A 23,411-nucleotide genomic window follows, 5' to 3' on the forward strand; every position below is an offset into this window, starting at 1 on the left:
ACAACATAAATTATACATGTGCGTCATACCATGTGTTTGTGACAGATGTTTGACAAAATGGAAATATCAGTTTTTAAATGTACTTAAATTCAGTAGCTTGAAAAAAGTTTTCAATTTTGTTGATGAAATTTTGTCTTTTGACAACCACAAAAAATCTACGTATGTCACAATAATGCACTGTTGACTAATCAATACATTTCCAAAAGTACTTTGTGTTGCGTAATAATCAAAATGTTTGCTTATTATGCACAAACTGTCTTAAACTCAGGTTGGATTGTGAGCATCTGAGAAAATATTCTGTGGGTATATCATAGAAAACGATGCATCATTTACCTTCCGCACCACAATTACTCTCTGTGTTGGTCTGTTTTATATTAGAATACTTTGTAGTTTGTTTTTGCAATGTAAATAAATGTTAAAAGTCTCTTTGCATGTGAATACTTCACAGAATCCTGTGCAGGTCTAAATAAGAAACATTGTGACAGCAGCTTTGAAATGATTCGTGAACATTAGTTTCATACCTGCAGGTCCTCAGCGTTGATCACTGGGGTCTGGAAGTTTCTCTACTGCCCTCTCTGGCTGGCTGTGGACGCCACTCCATGAACCTGCAGTCCACTGAGGACCCCTCTGTCCTGAGCTTTGGTAGCAGTAAAGGGAAGAGGACTCTGCAGGCCGGCTCTCCTCTGGGACTCTTGGCTTACCTTTATGCCAGGTACTGACATCTGAAATATACCAACAATGTTTGTTCACAGAAAGTACACTGCTCAAAAAAATAAAGGGAACACTTAAACAACACAATATAACTCCAAGTAAATCAAACTTCTGTGAAATCAAACTGTCCACTTAGGAAGCAACACTGATTGACAACGGGGACCCTCGTCGGGTCAATCAGTGTTGCTTCCTAAGTGGACAGTTTGATTTCACAGAAGTTTGATTTACTTGGAGTTATATTGTGTTGTTTAAGTGTTCCCTTTATTTTTTTGAGCAGAATATTTGATGAAGAACTCCAGATTTTCTTTCATTTTAATGGGAGTTTGGGCAAAAATACGATATTTTAACACTGTTTTGCACAAATACTCATCCAATCTCACGACAGCAATGAGTGACACTGAGGGGATAACAGCATTTCTTTCTTCAAACAAGTAAAAAACAAAGGATGTACAACACAGTTAAAGTTCTTTGTTTTGTTTTTTTCCAAACAGCCTAAATCTGATGCATCTTATTCTTCATAATCAGCCCTGACCAGACTATCTACATTTTATTTAAACATTCAATTATTCTGAATTAAATAACCTTCTTTCTTGTCTGATCTCCAGGCAGTCACAACACTACTACATTTGTTTTGTACCCGTTGCTATGGGAACGGGTATAGAGCAATTCAGTTCCTATTTTATATTTTGAAGGAAGGGACAGAGAGATGTTTTCAGGACTCCCTCATGCATTTTCAGCAACTATCCAGACTAGTGTCGTACTTGACCAGATAAAAGTATTATTTATTAATAAAAGTACTGAATATTATTTGAGTAGTACTCTGTTTCTTTTCTTTGAGTTTCGTTTTGTGAGTTTTCTATAATCTCAAAAACACCAAAACAGAGCAGTTCTGACTTGGAGAATTAGGCCTGATTTGAAGTTATGTGTCCAGATAAGGACTGAAAAGCTGGTGGTGTGAAATGAAAGCTTTCTGCTAATCTGAGATGAACAAGATGTTTTCTAACAGTTTTGAGACACAACAGCATTCTCTAACACAGAAAATTAGTTTTCCTCTCTCTTTGCCTCTAAGTGGAAACTCAAGGATGGAAACATGGAGAGAAACGACATTTCTCTCCACCAGTTTTAAGAACATGACTTACTGTAATCACACTTTCCACCAACATCTAAACTTCTCCTTTCTGAATTTGTTTTGTACAGAAATGCTGCTGCAGAGGGCTACATCCAACAGTTCCTGTACACGTATCGCTTCTTTTGCTCTCCTGAAGAACTACTGCAGTTCATCATGGATAAGTTCATCAGTGCTTCAAGGTACCAAACATCCAGTAACTGTTGTCAAGAGGAAAAAGCGGCTTTTTGACATGTTGTTTTAACCAGAGAGGGGCCAGAGATGTCAGGGGACAGTGAAAGGATCTTCCATCGCAGTCTGGACCTTCTGCAGATCTGGGTGACAGACTGCAAATCAGTGGACTTCACGCCAAAGTCGAGTCTTGTGGAGACTTTAGAAACGTTTCTAAACACAGAGGTACACACACACACACACACACACCCGCTAACACTTCCCTGCAATCTAAAGTAATTACTTTTTCCTGAGAGTTAATGTCTTACACATGTAACACTGATTGTCTTTTAACAAATGTGAACCAGATGTGTGTCATTACTTGAACAATGCTCATCTAAATCCAATATAATTAATATAAACTGTAAAGAAAATATACTTTTTGCATTCAAAGGGGATCTGGAAGCCTCACATGTTGACCCAGTGTGAGGTTTGGAAGGAAATATGGCTGAAATACAGAAAATACACACAAATAGAAACTATTATTACAAGTCAGTGTAGATATATATTTTTTAAAAATCATGTTAAATATCCTTTTACTTAATGACCTTTTACTTTTTTCTCAGTATGATTTCTTTTTACTCGGGGCAAGAAGCCTGAGGCATGACCTAGAGATTATTTAAGAATTATAAAACCTGTTTGGAGTTGTAAACGTTTAAAAATAGCGTTTTTCTTTTTACCAGTAGAAACACCTTTTATTGAAATAGGCAAACACAAAAAGTGTGATTTATATAAGAACCGCCCCTGGTTGACGTTCAGTTACCTGAGTTCTCACCAACTTTAGAGATTTTTCAAGTTTTTACACTTTAACTTTCCACAGGTGATTCCAGTTGACAGTCAAGGTGAGGCCGTTCTCTCCGTCCTCTACAACCATCCAAACTCCGACACGCTGGGTCAGGTGACAGGAAGTCTGATCAGCCTGAATGAAGAAGAGGACTCTGTGTGTCTGCATTCGTCTACTGAGGATCTTAGCAAGAAGGTCTGAGTTTGGCTTTTTGCTGCTTTGTTCCTTAATTTTGATTTTAACTTGCATTACAGCACAGATGGATGAACCGTACCTTAAATAGCTAATTATTTCCTGTAATCTGCACAGGAGACATAGAAAACCAAAATACTAAGTTATCTGAACATGCATACTGTTGTGTGTAATTAAATGATGAAAGATGAAATGGATCGTCTTCAAAAAAGAGCAATTTGGAGTTTAATCAGTGAAGTCATCCGTTCTGTAAAAAAATGTGAAACATGTAGCCCTGGTTACTTCCCTCTGAACGTCTGAATGAATCGGCTTGTGAATTGGTCGATATTTGATTAAAAAGTTGATTTAAGACGCATAAAGAAGTGCAGAAAAATTATGAACTGAAACCAGAAAAATGTGAAAAGAAACTGAAAAGATTAGTCGAAATGGTAAAGTATGAAGTCTGTTTATCACGTTATTTATCATATATCACTGAATAACACTATAATTGAAGAGTTCATATTACATAAGCAGGAGAGAAATTGTATTTGAAACATACCAAGATAAATGTTATAAAGTGTCCAACACAATCCTCTGATTCTGATCCAATAAAATACTTACAGGCTGATCTAACGTTGCTGCTTTTAAGGCTTGGTTTACTAGTGTCATTTTGTACACATATGTATTTTATTTGTGTTTTATTTTATTGTGAAGTACTTAAAGCACTATGTCAGTAAAATATCTGACCTGACAGATGAGAAGCTGTTCTCATAAACTGTGAAGATACAACGAAGTATTAAATCAGATTGACAGGAAAGCTAAACTGTTTATTTCACTAGAGTATTTTTGAATACTCTAATATTCTTTTTCTGTTGCTTTATCAAGAGGTTGAAAAAAAATCTGATAATTGTTTTGCGATATGGAATAAAACTTGGGGAGAAAAACGTATTGTAAGATGGAGCTCTGTGTACACCTGTCAGCATGCTTTTCTTCCTGAGCCCAGCTGTGTTTCTGTTATGATCCGTCTCTTTAAGCACATAAATCAGTAGATTTTCTTTTTAAATCCGTATCTGAAGCAGCGAGAATCTGTGATGCTCTTATCTGGAGAAGCTTAGTGAAGATTTCTGCAGCTTTGGGAACAACGGTTCTTCTTTTTGCTCATGATGGCCTTCCACCGGTGTATATAATCTATTAGAATCAGGGGTTTCTGTAACACACGTCTACTGTGAACCTTTCAGTGGAGGATCTCGCGAGTTGTGGAGCCCTCTGCTTCCATGTCTAAAGAGAAGACCTTCTCGATTGCTGCAGCCCTGCCTGCTCCTTGCTACGACTCCCTGATGCACGATTTGTCCAACGTGTGTCTGCAGAGTGAGGAGCGACTCCCGTTCATCCAAAAGGAGCTCAGCGCGCTGCACATAGCCCAGCAGCTGACGCTCCTGCAGCAGGTTTGGTCAGCCTCCACACAGGTTCTACACAAAGCGTTGTTGTTATCCATTTCAACCGCTAGAGGGAGATATTTCTGTAACAACACTGAAAGGTGCTGGCTTGTGTCAACCAGATTAAGCTTTGAGTTGGAATTGTCTTTCATTGCAGGAAGTTTTCCAAGGATGTCATCCAGTTCATTTCCTGAAGTCCAGAACACAAGGAGTCAGAGACAAACTCTGCAGCCCAAACAAGTGAGTGGGAGAAATAAAAAGCTGTATTTTAAAATCTTTTTCTTTTCTTTTTTTTTCACATGAGCCTCTAGTAGCAAGAGGATTATTAGGATTATCTCTAGCAAACTTTTGCTGGTTGAACATTTCCTTTGGCCATTGTAGATAGAAAAACGGACAAAATTTCCACCAAAAAAACTCAAATGTTGAGATTAATCTCAGAAAATGCCTGGAAAAAACAAGGACATTTTCTGAGATTCAAGTTTTTTAAAAATGCTTGAAATTGTTAGATTAATCTCTGAAACATTCTAGGAAAAAAATGGAAGTTTCTGAGCTGAAAAGTTTAAAATTTGCAAGAAATTTCTCAACTTTTGGAAATGTTCTGAGTTTCACAAGTTGAACATATTATACACCATCCTACTCATTTGATTCTGGTGTCAGAGGTGGTTTCTGATATTCATCTGTTTTGCCACCCAGGAACGTGTCGCAGCTTATTCCGCCAGCAGAGGGCAGCAGTGGGCTGGTACTGAAGGGGAGCCCAGCAGACAGCTTCCTCCAGCAGCTGCTCACATACGCTGAGATTGTCACTAACTGGATCTCTGCAGAGATTGTCATATGTGACTCTGCAAAGGTGAGAGGAGCTGTAACCGATGAAAGTAACAGGGAAGTGTGTTAGAAGTCTGTGGTGGTTTCAGTGTCGTTTCTGGTGTCGGGAGCAAAGAAATCTCAAACCTGGAAGATTTCTGAAGGAAATCACTTCACAGGCTGACAAGTCACTGATACTGTTCAACATCTTCTGACAAGAACTATACTTTACATTCTGACATCCTCCTAAATTACCCCCACAGTTCAGCTGGTTCCACTGAAGCCGTGTTAGTCTGAAGAGTTTCAAGGTGCATATCTGCTAATATCCATTAATTATTTGATTTGACAGAAACTCTTACTCAAGATGAGATTTAATATCATGATTTCAACATATAGAAGCATGTGTTGTTTTTGCATTTCTCCTTCTATAGTGAAGTCACTAAAAGAAGTTCCTCTTGATAATTTGACACACTAGCATCAAAAACTTATTTATTATTTTAGAGATTATCTAACAGACAAACACAAAGTTGTGTATAAAAATGAGGTACAAGGGAAATAAATCCATCCATCCATCTTCCATTCCCAGTTGTCCTTCAGCAGTCATTGAGGCGGCTACACCCTGGACGGGTTGCCAGACCATTACATGGCAACACAAACACAGAGGACAAACAGCCACCTGAGGGAAACGTAGAGAGACCAAATAACGGTTCTGATTCTGGAGGAAACCCGGCATGATCATGGAGAACATGCAAACTCATGCAGAAAGACCTTCTTGCAACAGTGCTATCAACTGTGGAGGACCAAGGCATGGGTCAAGGATAAAGTTAGGTTGCAGAGCAACATCCCATCCTTTGAACTTTCTATCATCTAAAAGGGACAGAGTGTAGAACTGCTTGCAAACCTTTACAGACATGGCTATCCACCTAAACCCTCCAGTCAGGGAGAACAATGCTTAAGCATTACAGCCAGAGCTACAATGAAAAAGTTTAAATCCAAACATGTTCATGTTCAAGTGTCAATTCATAACAAATGTTGTCCCACATCAATTAATAAACAGAAATATAGTTAATTCAATCTAATTGTCTAAAGTCATTTCCAATTTGATCCTAGTTGTAAGACAATGCATCGATCCGTCATTCGGATGATTTCTGTCTGAGGAAACCCAGCAGACGCATCAAGCCACTGACTTGCAGCAATCCTTCACTGGGAGCATGCATAAGAAACCTCCAGCAGAACCTGGCTCAGTGAGAAAGAGAAAAGGAAATTATTGGCAGCAATAGTTCAGCTGATGGCCCCCTCCAGACATCCAGGGCCAAGAGTGTCTACCATGAAGAGAAAAATACAGAGAGCATAAAGTTAATGGCTGCAGTAACTCCAGATAATGCATGAGTGTCTGAGAGGACTTGAGAGTTGTGGTTTTGCTTCTGTAGCTACAGAGAATATAAATTTACCACATTTTTCATTAGTTATTTTTGAAAAACTGTGAGTCATATTCCATGGCATGAAATCCTCCTAAACTACACTGGTGTTTACAGTGGTAATGTGACAAAACGTGGATTTATTTTCCAATTTTTTTATTTATTTGTTATTTTTTTCTTCACTGCACACTCTCCTGTCTTCCAGACCCAAGCTGCCTTGCTGACCAGGTATCTGTGGATCGGAAAGTATTGCTATGAAATGAGGAACTTTGCCACAGCCATGCAGGTTCTTGGAGGTCTGGAAAATATGACTGTCAGGCAATTACCAGTAAGGCTTCACTCTTACAAACTTCTAACTTTGGCTAATAAGTCTGCTGCCCTCGAGCGAAGCATTTTTTTTTTCTGCTGTGATTGAGCTTGGATGGTATTTAATTAGTTTCACAAATGAGAAATTAGCATTAATGAATTCAAATAAGATGTAGACAGAGTGAGCTCAGTGAGGGGAAATGTAGGTATGAAAAGTAATTAAAAAATCTCACAATGAAAACACGGCAATGCTGAAATAATGAAGCAAATTTCCATATTTTTTCTAAAAGATATTAGGTTCCCTGACAACAACTGGCATTATAACAGCATTAACTCTACAATAGATCAAAATGCTCTTAGTTAAAAAAGAAACATTAAAACTGCTCCCTTTGCTGCTAAAACAATCTAATATTTTCACAATATACATATATGCATAAAACCTAAATGAACCTGTTACAAGTCTTGAGTTTCACTCATTTTCTTTCCATTTCCGTATTTAGTTTCAAAATAGACACATTTGTCTTTCTTGTCAGTGAAGAAAAAGTACTGCACCCTTCTTTCAGCCAGCTGACAGGACGTGTGCTGCAAAATATGGAGGATGTTGTTACTTTGCTCTCACCTTAGATACAAAATTCTCCGTAACTCCTGGACCTTCTCTGCCATTTCATTCAAAGTACTTTAAATCATTGCAATGTCATGTTAAAACTTTAGCTTACCCTAATAACAGAAACCAGCACCTATCTTGTGTGAAGTGTTTGGTATAATATACTTTTACATTAGTGATGCTCTAAAGAGTAACATCCACTTGTTGCCGGCAGGCTTGGAAACACCTGGCTTCCAAAGTCTATGAGATCCTGGAGGAGCTGCGAGCCGTTCAGGTAATGTGTAAATCTGAGAAGGTTTAGGGTCTGAGTCGCTGCAAGGCAACAAATGCACAGGAACGAACCCATTGAGCAGGAGAGTTTCAGAGTTTACGGCACATCCAGAAAACCAGTTTCTAAAAGATCCAACCAACACTGTCCTGTTTATCAGTCCTGAATCTTTTCTGCGTTAAACTGCAGGTGTTTCTGAAGAGCGATGACCTGTGTCTGATTGGAGCAGAGCAGAAGAGGACGAGGCCCACACTGCCGTGCGTTCACATCCTGGCTATGCATGTACAGCAGCTGGAGATCGGTGCATTCACACTAACCACTGGGGCTTATAAGTGGACCAAACTCAGGTACGCTTTGGATGCAGAAAAATGTCATCTACACAGAAACTCAAAGGTTTTTCAGTTCTATTCAGGCAGGATGGGGCTGTTACCGGTTTAGTGGTCCAATAAAAAAAATGGAAACGGGAAAAAAACTCATGATTAGGTCACCCAATGTCAAAAACCCAAGAGCTTCATCTTAGACTTCATCTTAGTTCATGATGGAATTATGAACCAGTTTTTCCTTCCACTAAACCTTTCAATAATAGGCTTGAATACAGCACTCTCCGAACAGCATTGACCTTTTGTGACCTAGTCTTTTGAATTTTTAAATTAAAATTAAATAAACTTTTCAATGATTTCATTATCTAATCTAACTTACTGAGATTATAATTAGGAAAATACTAAAAAAATAACATTTGTTTGGAAAAAGTCTCCGCTCTCTAAAGAACAATGTTGCATCAGAATTTAGGCTTGTAAAATTCCTTCTAAATAAAATACAAAACTTTTGAACAAGAAGAAACAATGTAGAGCTTTATGGCCTTCAGCATGTTTGTAAAAAACCTAAACGGCATTTCAGTGTGGCATTTGTACTGAGCATTATAGAGTTAAACATGAGGAACTTTGTGTTCAGCAGGACACAGCAGCAAAAAACAGACATAACGAACCTAATTTTAAACTCTAAACATCTCTAAACGAGATGTTGAAATTACATTAGACGTCTTACAAAGTTTAGAGAGTTATTGTTGTTATGAATAACATTAAATGCATAGCTATATCTCAGTAAGTTAGATTAGATAATGAAATCATTTAAAAGTTTATTTAATTTTAATTTAAAAATTCAAAAGACTAGGTCACAAAACATCAATGCTGTTCGGAGAGTGCTGTATTCAAGCCTATTATTGAAAGGTTTAGTGGAAGGAAAAACTGTGGCAAGAAATGGTTCACAAGCAATAGATATATCAGATTAAAGTTGATTATTTTCGTTTAGGCCTCATAATGAAGAAACAAATTCCAAATTGCTCGAGGTTCTGTATAGAAATTTTCCATTCAGTGATGATTTGGGGAGTCGGGTCATCTACTGGTTTTGGCTTCCTTAAAACCTGAGCAGAGGCGCAGGCTGAACGGCTCCATGCCACGCTGCAGAAATTCATGCAAAAGGAGCACAAACCAAGTACTGGATGCACATACTGTCCATACTGCTGGCTGTTATTTGTGTATTAAAAATCCAGTTCTATTTATCTTATGCAATATTATAATGTTCTGAGAAACTATAATTTGGGTTTCCATTAGCTGTGAACCTAAATCTTCAAAATATACCAAAAAATGTGTCAATCTCTATGTACAAATTTAACATTTGGAATAAAATTCCTGACATAACATATCTGTGACAACAGTACACAGATTTCATTTGGCCGCCTGTCTGTGAGTTGTGCTACATGTGGAAACTCTAAGGGTCAAGTTTTATGTTCATTAGCAGCTGATACCGTCCAGAAACACTAAATGTAGATGATGGCAATAAAGTGGGAAAATTATCCAACCTGCTGGGAGATTTCTGCTTAAACTTGCACCACTAAGCGTCCGGTTGCTATGTAACATGTATCCAATCGGAAAGCTAATCCTCTCATATATCACTGCAGTGGCACAAAATGTGAAGTTAGTATCATTACATGAGAACTGGCCTTCCCTCCCTCTCTTTCTGCAAATCAGTTTATGACAAAGTCGGCCAACTCACAAAAAGGACATATTTTCCTGTGTCCTTCTTCTCCACTCCAATATGGCTGACCAGATGCTGAGGTCAGAACAAGTGGGGCTGGGATGGGGCCGGCACAGCTGTTGAATCTGGGTAGTTTGTTGGGGTGCCAGTGTTGCTGCAGATGGCGCCTGTGGGAGGAGGGGTTGATTGGAAAAAGGTTTGTGGCCAGATGCTGAGAGGTGACCGTGTGTAGCCAGATGATGAGGTCGGGAGAAAAAACAGCTGGTTACCAGAGATTCTGGGTTTTTCCAGCCGGCTTCAAAAAAATCAGGTCAAATCTGATGAGATTAAGAAGAAGAAAAGCAGATATCAAATGTATCTCCTCTGTGCTTGTTTCTTGCTTTCTGCGTTTCTTTAAACTTCTCTTTGGTTCGTGTTTTGGTTTCAGGAACATCGCAAAGGTTGTGAGTCAGGTCCATGCCTTCCAGGAGGTTGTGTACCCGTACAGCCCAGACCAGGACCTTCAGGCCTACCTGCGCCGCCGGATCGCCCGGTTCGCCACGACGGACATCCACCTGCTGGCCGCTGACAGCGATGCCAACTTTCAACGGTCCAGCGAGCGTCAGACGCGGAGGATCCATGACACGCTGAGGAGGGTGAAAGCTACTTTCCAGTGAAGCCTGCTTTGCCTCATTTCAGAGATGAACTTCAAATCCAGGACATTGCCCTGCGCCCAGACTTATCACGTTACAGTGCTGTGGAAAAGTATTTACTCCCCTACAGACATCTTCTGTTTTTGCTTCCTTGTCTCAGTCACATGTTTCAGATGATCAAACAAATTCAAATGTCAGACAGAATTATCTGAAGTAAATGCCAAAAAACTGCTTTTTAATTGTCTAATTAATTGTCCCATGTGTTATTTAAATAGAACCAGTGTGACAGCATGAAGTAGGCTGGAATATCTCTATAACCGATGCAGCAAATGCCCTGATCCAAAGAAATTTGAGATAACAAGCAAAATTGCTGAAATCAAGAGTCGCCTTTTATCTCATCCATCCAAAAGTTATCAGAGAACAACATTTAAATTGCTTGACTTTTAAATATGTTTCCACTAAAATATACTGAGGTTGAACACTTCTGAACAGAAAAAGAGTGGATAATGTACAATGTGAAACCTTCATCTAGATCCTACTAGATGAAGGAAGGTGAGACTGTACAACATCATAATATAAGCTGTTTATATCTATTGATTCAGTTACTTAACAGTATTAATTGCGATTGTAAAACATTGCGTTTTGTGTTAAATATTGCTTATTGTTAAAAATTAAGATTAATTTTAGTATATTGCAGTGCCTATAATGAATTATGAAGATATTTGAAGTAGTCCAGATCTAAAACTGTCGGGATGTAAACAGACTGTTCCTGCTGAAACTAAATTATATCAGTTTTGTAACCAAGAGTTGGATAAAATTCCTCTGTGGTTTTCATGTTTCAAAATTCCTTGATGGAAGTTGTTGTGGCCAAAGGTGCTGCAACCAGTTATAGGGTTTAGAGGCATTAACATTTCAGTTTGAATAGATTTTTGTCCTTAGCAAATCAAATAATCATTTAAAAAGATGCATTTTGAAAGTATTTTTTGCTTATCTTTGTCTAATATTATTACTTTTCTGAAACTTATAGTTATGGTGGAAAAGCAAAAACAGAAGAAATTTGTAAATAAAGTTCAAAGCAAACTTAAATCAAAACTCACACTCTTGTGATATTTTTAAAATTCATTTTGATTTATGTTTTTGTTTGTTTTCAGGTTGATCTGTTGCTGGGTTCAGATCCCAGCCTGGCGTCTTTTTGCATGTTCTCCTGTGCAGGCTTGTTGTTCTCTCCAGGTACTCCTGCTTCCATCCACAGTCCACATAATTATTAGGGTTACTGGTCTCTCTAAATCGATCTAAGGTGCGTGTGTGCGTGCGTGTGTGTGTGGTGCGTGCGTGTGTGTGTGTGTGCGTCCTGTGATGGACTTGCGACTTGTCCAGGTCAAACCAAATGATCAGTGCAGTTATCACCCATCCTTTGACCCTGCAAAGTTAAGTGAGGATAGATGACGGATGGATATATTTTTTGTTTGCATTTTGTTCCTTCAACAAAATTAAACAATGTTTTTTTGTGATGATTTTTTTTCTTAGCTGATGCATATTTTTGTACAGTGTATTTAATTTGCTTGGTATGTTTTCTCTAATCTATAATCGTTTGTGGCCTGAACATGTAAAATGCATGTCCATCGAAATGATCATCACAACTTGCACATGCAGTAATGCAACAGCGTGATTCTTTGCTTGGGACTGAATCAGCTAAAGCACAATTTCAGCAGCTGTGTTTCTGTGTTATACATTTATGATCTATAGATGGAAATGTCTTTTTTTTAGCGGTCTTTCACATTTTCCACAGTAAATTATCTGTTGATCCACTTAACATCAAAACTGTTTTGTGCAATGATGTGTTCAGTAATGCATGACTTTTAGCTATTTTATTCCAGTGCAAGTTTTAAATTAATCACATTTTGTTGTTTCATGTGGTCAACATGCATTCATATTATAAATTGGATAAGCTGCAAGGTTTTCAATCATGCATTAATTTTCAGTTTAATGAATTTCTTGTAGTTTTACTCATCCAACTGTTTTGTGGCAGATTTTCTAACTTCTGGTTTTGAAAGTTTGACCTGCTACTGCAGATTTTTGCTGATTAAATATTCTCTTAATCTTTGTAATTCATATCATTCTAATATTTTTCTTGCCTTCATGCCAAGGGCAGTCAGTAAGGAGTTTTACTATCACTTAAATAAAACAGCATCATCACGGCTTTGAGATTTTAAGTTGTCTTTAGCATCTTATATCAGCAAGCTTAACTGTGAAGTTCATTGTTTGTGTATTAAGATGATTAATTGTGAGACTTCTAAAAAAATGCTAATGTTTCCAAATAACGTATGTTCCCAAAGCGTCAGAAGTTAAAAGCCTAAAAACGAACAGCAAATTTACTGTAACGTATTCAACGTTCCCGTATGCCTGAAGAAAGTTGACATGTTTTAATTTTAAAAAAACTTTCAATTTGAATAACTTTTTATAACTTCTGTGAAAAAAGATAACTTTAAGCCTTATTCCCTCAGTATTCCACACAAACTCCACACTGAAGAGTGTTGCTGTTAGCCTGATGTGGTCTTATGATGCGGTCTTTGACTGGACCAAAAATGATTGTATTTTTGAATTTTATAAGTCATGCAGTCGTTACACCAAAGTGTGGGACGTTCTGGGTATTGTGACTCCAGAGGGCGCTGTTGCTCATGTATGCCTTAACTTGCTTTTCAAGCCCCACTGACGGTCACTGGGCTAAAAACAGATGATGCTGTTTTTTTAACCCCCATCTGAAAACGTGAAAAAACATTCAAAATGTTTAAGTTATAAAATAAAACAGCTACTGTTCTGACCTTTTAGACTTTAAAATGGTCTGTTGGCATCTAAAGGTTCCCAGATTTGCAGATTGTTGCAATTCTGATGGACATTATCAGAAAACATGGCCACAATCTGAAGTGCTTCTGGTCAGATCAGTGGTAAAATGTTTTGTAGACATGAGTCTGAGACTGGGAAGTCACATGATGTGATTTGATGTTCAAACCGCTTTCTTCAGTTTATAGTTTTTCTAATTTCCTCATAAGAGCTTTCAGAGCATGTTATTGGCTAAATTTTATTAAAGTCTCATTAAGACTTGTTGGCCCAGTTATATAGGAGTGAAAATCACTAGCAAAATGGCGAGTTCATTTTATGGTTGTCATGTTAGCATGCTGGTATCTGTTAGCACAGGGGTCGGCGACCCGCCGCTCTAGAGTCTGCCCTACTGGCTCTGGAGCTTTTTCAAAAATGCTTGAAAATGGAAAAAGATGGGGGTGGGAAATATATTTTTTTGTTTTAATGTGGTTTCTGTAGGAGGACAAACATGACACAATCCTTCTTAACATTTTCCAGTGCTATAGAAATGTGTAGAATGGGGTGCTGTGGTGGCGCAGAGGTTAAGCACAACCCACATATGGAGGCTTTAGACCTCAACATGGCCGTTGCAGGTTTGATTCCCGGCCTGGTGACCTTTGCCACATGTCCTCCCCCTTCTCTCATTACCTGCTTTCCTGTCAATTTGCTATCAAATAAAAGCCACTAGAGCTAATAAAACCTTTAAAAGAAATGTGTAGAATAAATATTAAATTTCAACATTTCTGTCAAAGATGTGTCACCAGGCTGATAAGGTTGATAACTATAACTTTACTCATATAACCCAGTGTTATATGAGTTCATATTGTTTCAATGTTGAGATCAACATGATAAAAGTCAACAAAGTTGTCACGGGACCTGATAGACACGTAAGCAAAAATACTTAACAGTAAAACTTCTTTTTTTGGGGGGGGGAACGTCCGCATGGTTCAAAGCATGGGGGAAAAGTGTGGTTCTAAGGAACCGGGTCAGAAGTTCTAATGCAAAAACGGTCGGCCCAACTTTGAACCCGTGCCGTTCCGCTGCGCGCCGGGCTCTGCAGTGTGAAAGGGGCTTTATAGTCCGGAAAATACAGTAATGTGGAAAGACATTAACATGCAAGGCGCTACACTAGCTGCCGCGTCAAGATTAAAGTTACATCCAGGGATGAAAGTTGGGGGGTACGGTCAGGTACGGCGTACCCCTAAAAAAATTTGGCGGGGTACGCGGTACATACAAAAGAGGGGAGTGGCTATCTGCGGTAAAAACAAAAAAACAAATCAATGGGTTCACTGTGCAGCCATGTTGCAGCCACTAATCAGCCGTGGCTGATTAGTTTTTCAAGAACAAACTAAAACACGACTTAATCAGTAAATAAATAGCTTTTTTTTCCAATTTCATATTGTTCTGAACTGTTTGTGCTTTGTTAGAGCACAAACAGTTATGTGCTTGCGATATGAGACTCCGCGATACGTTGATCGCGGAAGGAGTTGAGTCGATCTCAGCATTAGGTGAGAAACTGAACGCCACCTTGAGACTGAGACCAGCATGTCCTCCTCTGACTCCTTATCAAAACGTTCGTAACTTTCACAAATTACATTGAAACAAAATCCAGTTCAACATCTGGTTTGTACGGAGCCCTCCAGGGGACATGGGGATTTTTTTTTTCCTTTGCGTTCCCTCCCAAAAGGTTTTGCGTTCGCTCGCAATAATCTACTGATCAGTTCATGCGGCATAATTGATACTGTATGGTGGCCGCCCTAATTTAATACAAGCTTGCAAGGTTTTTCCATGGACTATTGAGTTATTATCGCGGGGTAATAAGTCATCTGATTGTGTCTATTCAATCAGATGTCTGATTGAATAGACATGTTTATACCTTAACCGATATAACCATGCAGTAAATTCATCGATTTTCAATCAGTTTTCTGCACCAAAGAGTTAATAGTAATAAACACGTTTTCACTGAGGCTGTATAAGAGCCATATGAATCAAATAAGTAATTATTGATATGACAGAAGCAGCGGCTTTGACACCTGGTGGTGTGTTGATTGGGGTGTGACGTCATGAAGTCTGATTGGGAAGGTTGCCGGCTCAGTGTGTTTGAGGAAGCGGGTGAGCGGTCAGTCCTCGCAAAGTTTGGAGCATGATAATCAAAATTAAATCGATAATTGTGACAGAACAAAGAAGAGGTTTGGAGTTGATAGATACACGGACAGACGAGATTCCCAGTGCGCCCCTCTACCACCATTAGTTTGCTGTGTTTTATAATAATAAAACGTGTTTATTATAATTAACGCTTTGGTGCAAAAACTGATTGAAAATTGATTTATTTACTGCATGTTTATGTCTGTTAAGGCTAAGATGGAACGGCACTGAAAGCAGCATTTTAAACCATTCAGACGAACACAACAGAGACACAATCAGATGACTTATTACCCCGTGATAATAACTCAGACTTAGTTCAAATAGTTTAGATGTATTTTTATTTCTTTCCTACTTATGGAAAGTTTCTGTTTATATCATAGGTTTGTTGTGACTTTCTATACTAAAGAAAAAGATGTAAAACAGATATTTCACAACGAGATATTAACATTCATGGAAAAACCTTACATTACATTGTAGTAAAGCAGAAAGTGCGGCGGCCACCATAAGAAAGGGTTACAGTATCAATTATGCCGCATGAATTAATCAGTAGATTATTGCGAGGGAACGCAAAAGTATTGCGAGGGAACGCCAAAGAAAAAAAATTTCCCATGTCCCCTGGAGGGCTCCGTAGGTTTGAGGGTCTGGAACCTGTTGGAGGAAAAATATCCCAACTTCAGAAGATGTGCTTTGACTTAACAAGCTCTGTGGTTCCTCCTATCAGTATGAGAGTCAGGGTGAGGAGGCGCCATGTTAGGAAGAGAAGTGGAAGCTGCGGGATCCTCAGAACAATCAGGTCATGATGCTAGGCTACTGATTATCCCTCTGTCTGGATCAACAACCAGTTTAAAAGTTAAAATAAATGGTTATATGCCAGACATGGAAAACTAGGATGCAGTCCATGCCATGATGTTCAGGATTTAGGTCTCATGCAGGGCCGGCCCACGGCATAAGCAAACTAAGCAGCCGCTTAGGGAAATCACTTCCCTAAGTGAAAGTTTTTTTTTGTTTTTTTTAGTAACGATTTTTATGTGATTATATCAACAAAAACACACAAATTCATCATAAACTTGTAATATATATTTGATAATGTATGTAGAAATCTTTCTTATATGGACAAAAAGAAAGATTTAAAAATAAATTGCTCTTGGGGGGACCCCCGGTGACCACGGTAGGTACTACACGAGCTACACAAGCTGCAATGAGCAGAGCATCCAAACCTCCAAAGCTCCGGTAGAAGATAAGTTAGCAAAACAATGTTGCAAAAAAGGATTTATCCTTCAGGGAGAGAGAAAAGAAAGAGGAAGGAAAGGAGAGAGAATAGAATTAAGACAAGATAAAGGCATGTTTTTCTTGTTGATGTAATGTTTATCAGAAAGATTTGTGGAGCCACTAATGGAAACTGAGCTCAATAGCGACCTGGAAGACTCCAGTAAACAGCCGAACATTTACGGTACAATGTTTGTATTTGGGTGAAACTGAGTTTTAACTTTAAATGAGTTCATGGTTGGCTCTGCATATTTCTGAGGGTTTTTTGGCTTCAAAACAGCAAGTTTGATAACATTTGATAATTAAAACTTCTCAATGTTTGACATCGTCTAACAAAATGTTTTTACATCAGGCTACATGGCTACTACATTAATATATCAATGAGCTACACTAAGCTGTAGTTGGCGGTAATATCTATTATTACCACCTATGTAATACTATATATTACACCTTATATATATATATATATAAGGTGGAATAGTTAAAAATGTATTTATACCAGGAAAGTCTTTCTCACCTGAGAATGTACTGGGCTAATTCTAAACCATCAAACAATTGTATATATATATATATATATATATTAGTTTGCTGCTGAGCATTATAATTTATGTGTCTAAAACAAACATTAATTTTTACATCAATTTATAAGTTAGGTGAAACTTCTCCAATTAAAATTGTTTGATGATTCAGAATTAGCCCAGTACATTCTCAGGTGAGAAAGATTCTCCTGGTAAAAATACATTTTTAACTATTACACCTAATTTTATCAAACAATGTCATGACTATGTGTGTAGGGCTGAACCAATTTTAGTTTTCTGACCGATCGCCGATTACCGATCTTTAAAAAACCTTACCTGTCAATTTTGATTTTTGTCGATACCAATTTTTTTCTTTGTCTGAAAAGTTGCTAAATGTAGAAAGAAAGTCACTGAGTTGACAACAGTGGAATGAATATTGCTAACTGCAAACGTGCAGGCATGACCTGGTGGGCTGGTCCATCAGTCAAACTTCTCACTGCGGAGCAGAAGAGGACAGAGGCTGATCTTTAAACCTTTGCTGAGGTGGATAAGATCAGCTTCACATGTAAGTATCGGTCGATCACCCATCCCCCAAAGTTAGGCCCATTTATCCCCAAAGCGCAGATAAATGGGCCAACACATGTGTCCTATATTATACGTTGTTATAGAATATAATTCATCACTGTCAGAGATGGAATAAGTTCGATCGGTTTTTGAATGAGCTGATAATCTGACTGTTGATTCCAGCCAGTCCACAATAGTAGCAAACCTAGAGGGCCCAAAACAAAATTTCGCTTAGGGCCCCATGAAGGCTTGGGCCGGCACTGGTCTCATGACATCTCACAGTCTCAACATTGCAGCCAGTGGACTGAGGGAAATGCAGCTTTACTTTGTAGCAATTCAATAGCTAGTACCCACAAGAATTTAAAACTACTTTCACCCCAGGTTACATCTTACATGCCCAATTTTGAGAAGCTGTCCAGTGATGTCCGTAAACAGAAGTCACATAAAACACGTAAGAACACAATCCTGCCATTGGCACATTTAGTAACAAAGTGGTTGTTTTTATAAATTGATTAGTGATTTTTTTTTGTCAGTATTAGAACACATTGCAATATTATTGTGTTTTGTTGCTCAGGTCCGAGGATCGTTGCGTCAAAAGAGAAGAGGATGCTGCTATGTTTTGCCATTGCACTGACTTGCTTGGCATTTACACAGAAATCAAACTTAAATTGATTTCTGTGTATTAGTTTAATTTTATATACTTTACCTTTACAAAGGGCTACTGCTTTATTTTTATAACTGCAGGTTGTGTTTTTTTTGCACTTCATTTGTTGTTAGATAAGGGGCACGTTAAACACATTCCGTGTTGTTGTTTTTTTTCCGATCATACACTTTGCGGTGATTATTTACAAGCAGCGATCGTTATGCAAACTGCATTTGGGAGCAGATTCTCCGAGTTCCAAAAGGAAAAAAATGCCGATCTTCATAATAAATATGACATCAAAAATGTTATGTCTTTATTGCATTTCTTTAATTTTATCAATGCAACAAAACATAATACATGAATATTGTAACGGAAGGTAATTTAGCCCTTTTCGCACTGCAGGGTCCGGCACGGAACGTCACGGCACGGGTTCAAAGTAGGGCCGACCGTGTTTGCATTAGAACTTTCGACCCGGTTCTACCCGTCTCCTTGAAACCACAAGAGCTGTGGTTCCAATCAGGCCAGCCAAGCGGGGTTGCTTAGAATCAGCAGCTGATTGGTTTAGAGCAGGGGTGGACAATCCTGGTCCAGGAGGACTGGTGTCCTGCAACTCTTAAGATGTCTCCCTGGTCCAACACACTTGAATCCAACACCTGAATCACCTCCCAAGTTCTCCAGAGTCCTGCTAACAACCTCATTATTCGACTCAGGTGTGTTGAAGTAGAGACATATCTAAAAGTTGCAGGAGACCGGCCCTCGAGGCCTGGAGTTGCCCACCCCAGCAGTTGGTTGTATTGCAGTCAGACGTTGATCGGTTCTAGCTGGCTCTCACTAAACTGTTCTTACTGTATTTTGTAGAGTGCTCTTTTTAATATTTTTATTATTATTATCTTTAATTTGCAATGAATTCCCCTCAATATTCTGCTGTTACCTGGTCCCATTTTGAGGTAATTTTTTCCCTCCGCTTACTCCCTGATGAATGAGTATAGAATGAACTAGATCGGTCAACGAGGAATGAGAAAGTTTTCCGCCGCATCTCTGAGGAAGAGGCATCGAGACCATTGTTTAGTTTCAGAAATAATGACGTCAGGTTCAGCTTCGATGCCGCCCTCAGTTATATGCAAACACAACAGGGTTGCAGTACGGGTGGAACGGACCGAAGCGTGCAGTACGGTGCCGTGCCCAGCCCTTCAGTGTGAGAAGGGCTTTAAAGCACCATCGTACAACAGAGTAGTCACGTGGTTCGTCATTCCATCCAGCACATACCACAGGGAAAATAAACATCTAACCATCAATGCTAATTATGAACACTTAGTCAGTTTGATAATAAGCTAATATAAACACTAAAAGCCTGTTTTACTTTCATTATAAGCCTTATATAAGACTTTCACTTTTTTGCAGCTCCAGACAGATTTGTTTTTTGTTTTTTTTGGTCCAATATGGCTCTTCCAACATTTTGGGTTTCTGACCCCTGTGTTAGCATAAAGATTAGATGTTTCCAGTGATTGAGATTAGCTTCAAGTAACTGTGAGCATAGCGGCCATTATTTGTTTCCTAATAACTGGGAACTTGCCTCATACATAATTTGTTTTCTGGGTAAATTGCACAGAGTAGCATGATTTAGTAGCTGCTACCTAGCAACGATTAGCTCAAACAGTCTGCAGCACGAATGTTTTGCTCCAGGTGTTTGCTACATTGGGTTGGGCTGTAATTTGGAGTCTTTTTTTTCTGAAATTTAGGCCAAATGATTCTCAAATCAGGGGCTTTGAGTGGAGTGTGACGCAGTAAACCTAATCAGCCTCTCCTGAGTGGCTTCGACTCTCTTACTCTCTACTGTACACACAAAAACTGACAGAAATACATCAGATCTTATCTTCACACGAGGTCAGTGCAGCGATTGTCAGGTTATTGGACTTTATCACTGCTTCTCCTGATATGATCTTTGCAACACACACACCTGAGGTTTACTTTTTGATAATCTCCTAGTGAATCTGGTGACCTGTAAAAGATACTATACAAATACTATATGGCCTGATATGATACGGTCTGATAGCAGACAAGTATTTACTCGTCTGCTATCGTCATCAGACATGAATTTGAGCAAAATCCCATTCTGAATCCATATTATTTAAAATGATGATGGCCCACCCTTTCAACAGTTGAGTTAAACATTTGTCTGGATTTCTGACAATAACTTCCACTTTGTTGTAAAACCACTAACAGCTAACTGGAATATTTAGCAGTGAGGAAATGTCATTATCAGTGGCATCCAATCATGGCATCCAAACACTGGAATTCTTCTTAATTTCCAAGATCGACCTTTTGTTTCACAAATGTTTCTAAAGGTGCTGCGCATGTTTAGTTCGATGTATCAACTGGAGTGACTGGACCAGCTGAATTAAAAAATTTTAATTGGTGAGTGAATATATTTAACTAACTTCCCCAGATGGAGAAACAGATTCTTTGTTGAGCTTTCAAACATTTTTACCAAGTCAGTAAAAGTGGCAACACAATCACTATCAACAATCAGTATATTGTCCAATATGTTGTTTTATTTAAATAATTTTTTTTTTTTGTCTTTTACTCTGTTTATAAATTGCATGTCTCCTTGCTATTTTTCTATAGTTATATTCTTAGAAGGATTTCAAGAACCTACTTACATGTTTGTGACCCCAACTTGGATATATGTGAGCAGAGTGCGGTAAAGGGGTGAAAAGTGATAACTCTAGGGGCCCTGACCAGCAGGGGGCCCTCCACAATTTAATTATTTATATTTTGTTCATAGACATAAAATGGTCCTGTCAAATAGAAAATTAATCATATTGTATTTTCAAAGATTGTTTTTAGCAGTAAAAATTTAATGCTACCCCTCCCAGACCAAAAAACACACATCTATTTTTGCCCTGAACCCCCCTGGATCTGCATGAAATGGCTCATTCCTGCTTGGAGCGCTAGACAGTGATGTATGCAGCTACAGTTAGTGGAAGCTGCAGCTGAATACAGCGGTGACTGTGGCAATTACTATGCTGCTAAGAAAAGTTATAAAATCAGGTTTCCAAAAACAAAATAGAGGAAGGGAGAGAAAGAGAGAGAGAGAGAAAGGCAAGAGTGTTAATTTATAACCCAGTTTTTCTCCAAGAGAGAAAAACTCTCTTGGAGATAATCAACCATTTAGCATAATTAGCTTCGCTATGGACTACTGTTTGCCTCCTTTTCACTAGCATTTAATGAATTAAGGAAAAAAATTACCAACATATTCATATATTTAACTTGTTCCCTGTGCCGTTTACCACTTAACAGATGAGTGAGTGAGCAGAAGCTCTAAAACACGTCCCTCCTGACCCGTCCTCTCCTGACCTGTCCTCTCCTGAGTGCAATTAAAGCTGCAGTATGTCACTTTTATATAAATATTTTTTCCACATATTTTTTACAACTGTCATTATGTTGTGACAGTTTGAGAGGTAATCTGTGAAAAATCTATTTCCTCTGCTTTCTTCCAGGGTTCTCTAGAAACAACCAGTCAGTGGCAGGAGAGTTTTAGTGCTGTCAATCACAATCTCATGTGGCGCTGCTCATCCTTCCTCCTCAATTTGTGTCGTGCTGCAGCTAGCATAGCATAGAGCTGTGCAGATTCAAACTGTGAATGTGTAGTTAGCCTAGTTACCAATGATGGCAGATAAACAGTTTCTTGTAATAAGTTGTTTCTCCCCCATTAGCACATTTAGCAGTGAGTGAATGAGGCTAATTGACAGTGCTAAGAGTGTCCTACTGGTTCTGATTGGTTGTTTTGGTCAGAACGGTGCATTACTTTAACCAGAAATAGTAATTCAGGAAGGAGATGGAGGAGATTGATTGTTTTCACAGATTATCTGTCTCATAACAAACTGACATGGTGACAGCTTTAACAAAAACATATTTTTTATTAAAGTTATGTACTGCAACTTGAATAAAATGCAACTACATAGCATTTTTAGAAGTCTGGATTGCTTTATGTGTAGTTGCACGTTGCTTTTGACTGTTGCTCATGGGGAGAGACATTTCAGTATCTAAAACTAATAGAAAACATTTAAGAAACCTACTTGCATACCGGATGTGGACTGTTTGATATTAAATTCATGAGCAGTAAATATTGTGCTAATTATCAATAGTGAACCAAAGAGAGCAAGGCAGATGCAAGCCTTTAAAATTGTGATGCTTTTTATGGGTCAAATAGACTCAAAAAATTGTAACAGCAGCCGTGCGGGGGGCCCAATCAAATCTTTTGTCAGGGGGCCCACAATTTCTGGCAGCCCCCCTGTATGTGAGATAGATAATACCTAGCCTTAACATGAACTTAAGTTCACTTCAGATGAAGAAAATAAAAGGCATTGTGCAGAAAATATTTTTAATGGCAATATAATTTACTATCTACGTGCTATAATTCAATTTCTATTCGCAAATCAATGAGAAATCTAAATGTATACATTTTCTACAGAAAAATAGACTTCATAATAATCATATTTGCAGCAACTGGCCAACATGCTTACAGTGATTACAAATTTTCATTGCAGAGCAAATGATGAAACATGAAACACCAATGTGCAAATCATTATTTGAGTACTGATGTTCAGCCAGAGCCCATTTTTTCCTTGGCAGCTCTCCTCTTCTGCCGTGAACTTCGCCATGGAGATGGAATGTGATGTGCAATGAAGATTTGCTTAAATTGGCTAAATAAATTCAATTTTATAGACTCCCTCTTGCCAAAGTGTGTTATTGTCAGACAATAACTGTGATGGAGCAGCTGCATGACCAGTTAGTCTGCTTGTGTCAAACTGGAAACACTGGCTGAAGTCTAAGCTTCTGTCATACAGTTTGAAACGTATGCTGCTGGATTTTAAGCTTTCTAAACTTTATTCCAATAATAACTATTAATGTT

General features: G+C 38.4%; 1 protein-coding gene across 1 annotated transcript in view; it reads left to right on the plus strand.

Annotated features, from left to right (window-relative positions):
- Positions 1–12,714, plus strand: part of kndc1 (kinase non-catalytic C-lobe domain containing 1) — a 52,800-nt gene extending 40,086 nt beyond the window's left edge. Inside the window, 13 exon segments of the mRNA XM_081616251.1 lie at positions 528–712; positions 1,909–2,019; positions 2,086–2,233; positions 2,868–3,026; positions 4,241–4,447; positions 4,596–4,678; positions 5,132–5,285; positions 6,863–6,985; positions 7,782–7,841; positions 8,025–8,182; positions 10,297–10,504; positions 11,653–11,718; positions 11,720–12,714. Coding sequence (XP_081472377.1) covers positions 528–712; positions 1,909–2,019; positions 2,086–2,233; positions 2,868–3,026; positions 4,241–4,447; positions 4,596–4,678; positions 5,132–5,285; positions 6,863–6,985; positions 7,782–7,841; positions 8,025–8,182; positions 10,297–10,504; positions 11,653–11,718; positions 11,720–11,797 — 1,740 coding nt within the window. The 3' untranslated portion in view covers positions 11,798–12,714.
- Positions 12,715–23,411: the final 10,697 nt, after the last annotated feature.

The sequence above is a fragment of the Poecilia reticulata genome, chromosome 15, assembly GCF_904066995.2.
Source record: "Poecilia reticulata chromosome 15, P_reticulata-male-v2, whole genome shotgun sequence".
NCBI lineage: Eukaryota > Metazoa > Chordata > Actinopteri > Cyprinodontiformes > Poeciliidae > Poecilia > Poecilia reticulata.